The sequence below is a fragment of the Brassica oleracea genome, chromosome C6, assembly GCF_000695525.1.
Source record: "Brassica oleracea var. oleracea cultivar TO1000 chromosome C6, BOL, whole genome shotgun sequence".
NCBI classification, from domain to species: Eukaryota; Viridiplantae; Streptophyta; class Magnoliopsida; order Brassicales; family Brassicaceae; genus Brassica; species Brassica oleracea.
In genome coordinates, this window is record NC_027753.1 from 35,985,811 (window position 1) to 35,986,781 (window position 971).

Below are 971 nucleotides of genomic sequence, written 5' to 3' on the forward strand. Positions count from 1 at the left end.
TTGGGCAATTTTTCCACTCCCAATGCATACAATCAATGCTCCCGACCATCCCAGGAAACCCGCGGCTCTTTCCAATATCGAGTAGTCGTTGTAGATCCTCCGGTGTGGGTCTTCGTAGATACTCATCTCCAAATAACCGGATGATTCCATCAGTGAACTTATGTAAACACAAAAGTGATGTGCTCTCACCAAGTCAGAGATACTCGTCAACCGTGTCAGCCGCAGAACCATAAGCAAGCAAGCTGACGAATTGCTGCCGTACATTTTTGAAGTGGAGAAAGACCAAACCTCCCGGTTGCATCTTGTCTATGTTGAAAGAACAGGACGTTCTCTGAGAGGTCATGGACAATACGCATGAATAAATCCTTGTTCATGCGGAAACGCCGTCTGTATAACTGTGCCGAGTATGTCGAGTCTTCGCTGAAGTAGTCATTCCATAAACGGTTGTGGTCTGCTTCACGGTTTCGTTCTACATAAGTACATCTCCGTAGATTATTGGTTTGGGCCTCCACTATATCGTTGTATGTATCTTCGAGGATTTCGTCGAAGACTTCGTCCAATCTTTCTTCGAGTTCATCGGATGATGATGATGATGATGACATTATTAGGTATTCCTCCTGTAAATAATAAATATTTTAGTTCCAATTTTTACTTCCAAATTTTAGTTCCAAATCTTAGTTCCAAATTTTAGTTTCAAATTTTAATACACAAGTTGTATCAAACTTATTGTATGTCCAAATTGTATGTCCAAATAATATGTTCCAAGTTTTAGTTCCTACTTTTATTTACACAAGAATTTATCCATCTAAATTGTATAAAAATTTTAAATTAATACAAAAATTGTATAAAAAAATACTAACCTATGGCGTTGTTGCAATTCAGAGACAGAGATCAAAGAACTTGATGTTTTTATTGGCTTTTCTTCTCGACACTGTTATGGACCAAACAAGTCAATATACTTAGGTTTTCAA

The 971-nt window shown here is 37.8% G+C and overlaps 1 protein-coding gene across 1 annotated transcript; it reads right to left on the minus strand.

Annotated features, from left to right (window-relative positions):
• Nucleotides 1-215: 215 nt before the first annotated feature.
• Nucleotides 216-602, minus strand: LOC106298120. Its single transcript, XM_013734207.1, has one exon. It carries the CDS (start codon nt 600-602, stop codon nt 216-218), a length of 387 nt encoding a protein of 128 aa, XP_013589661.1.
• Between the last annotated feature and the right edge of the window lie 369 nt (nt 603-971).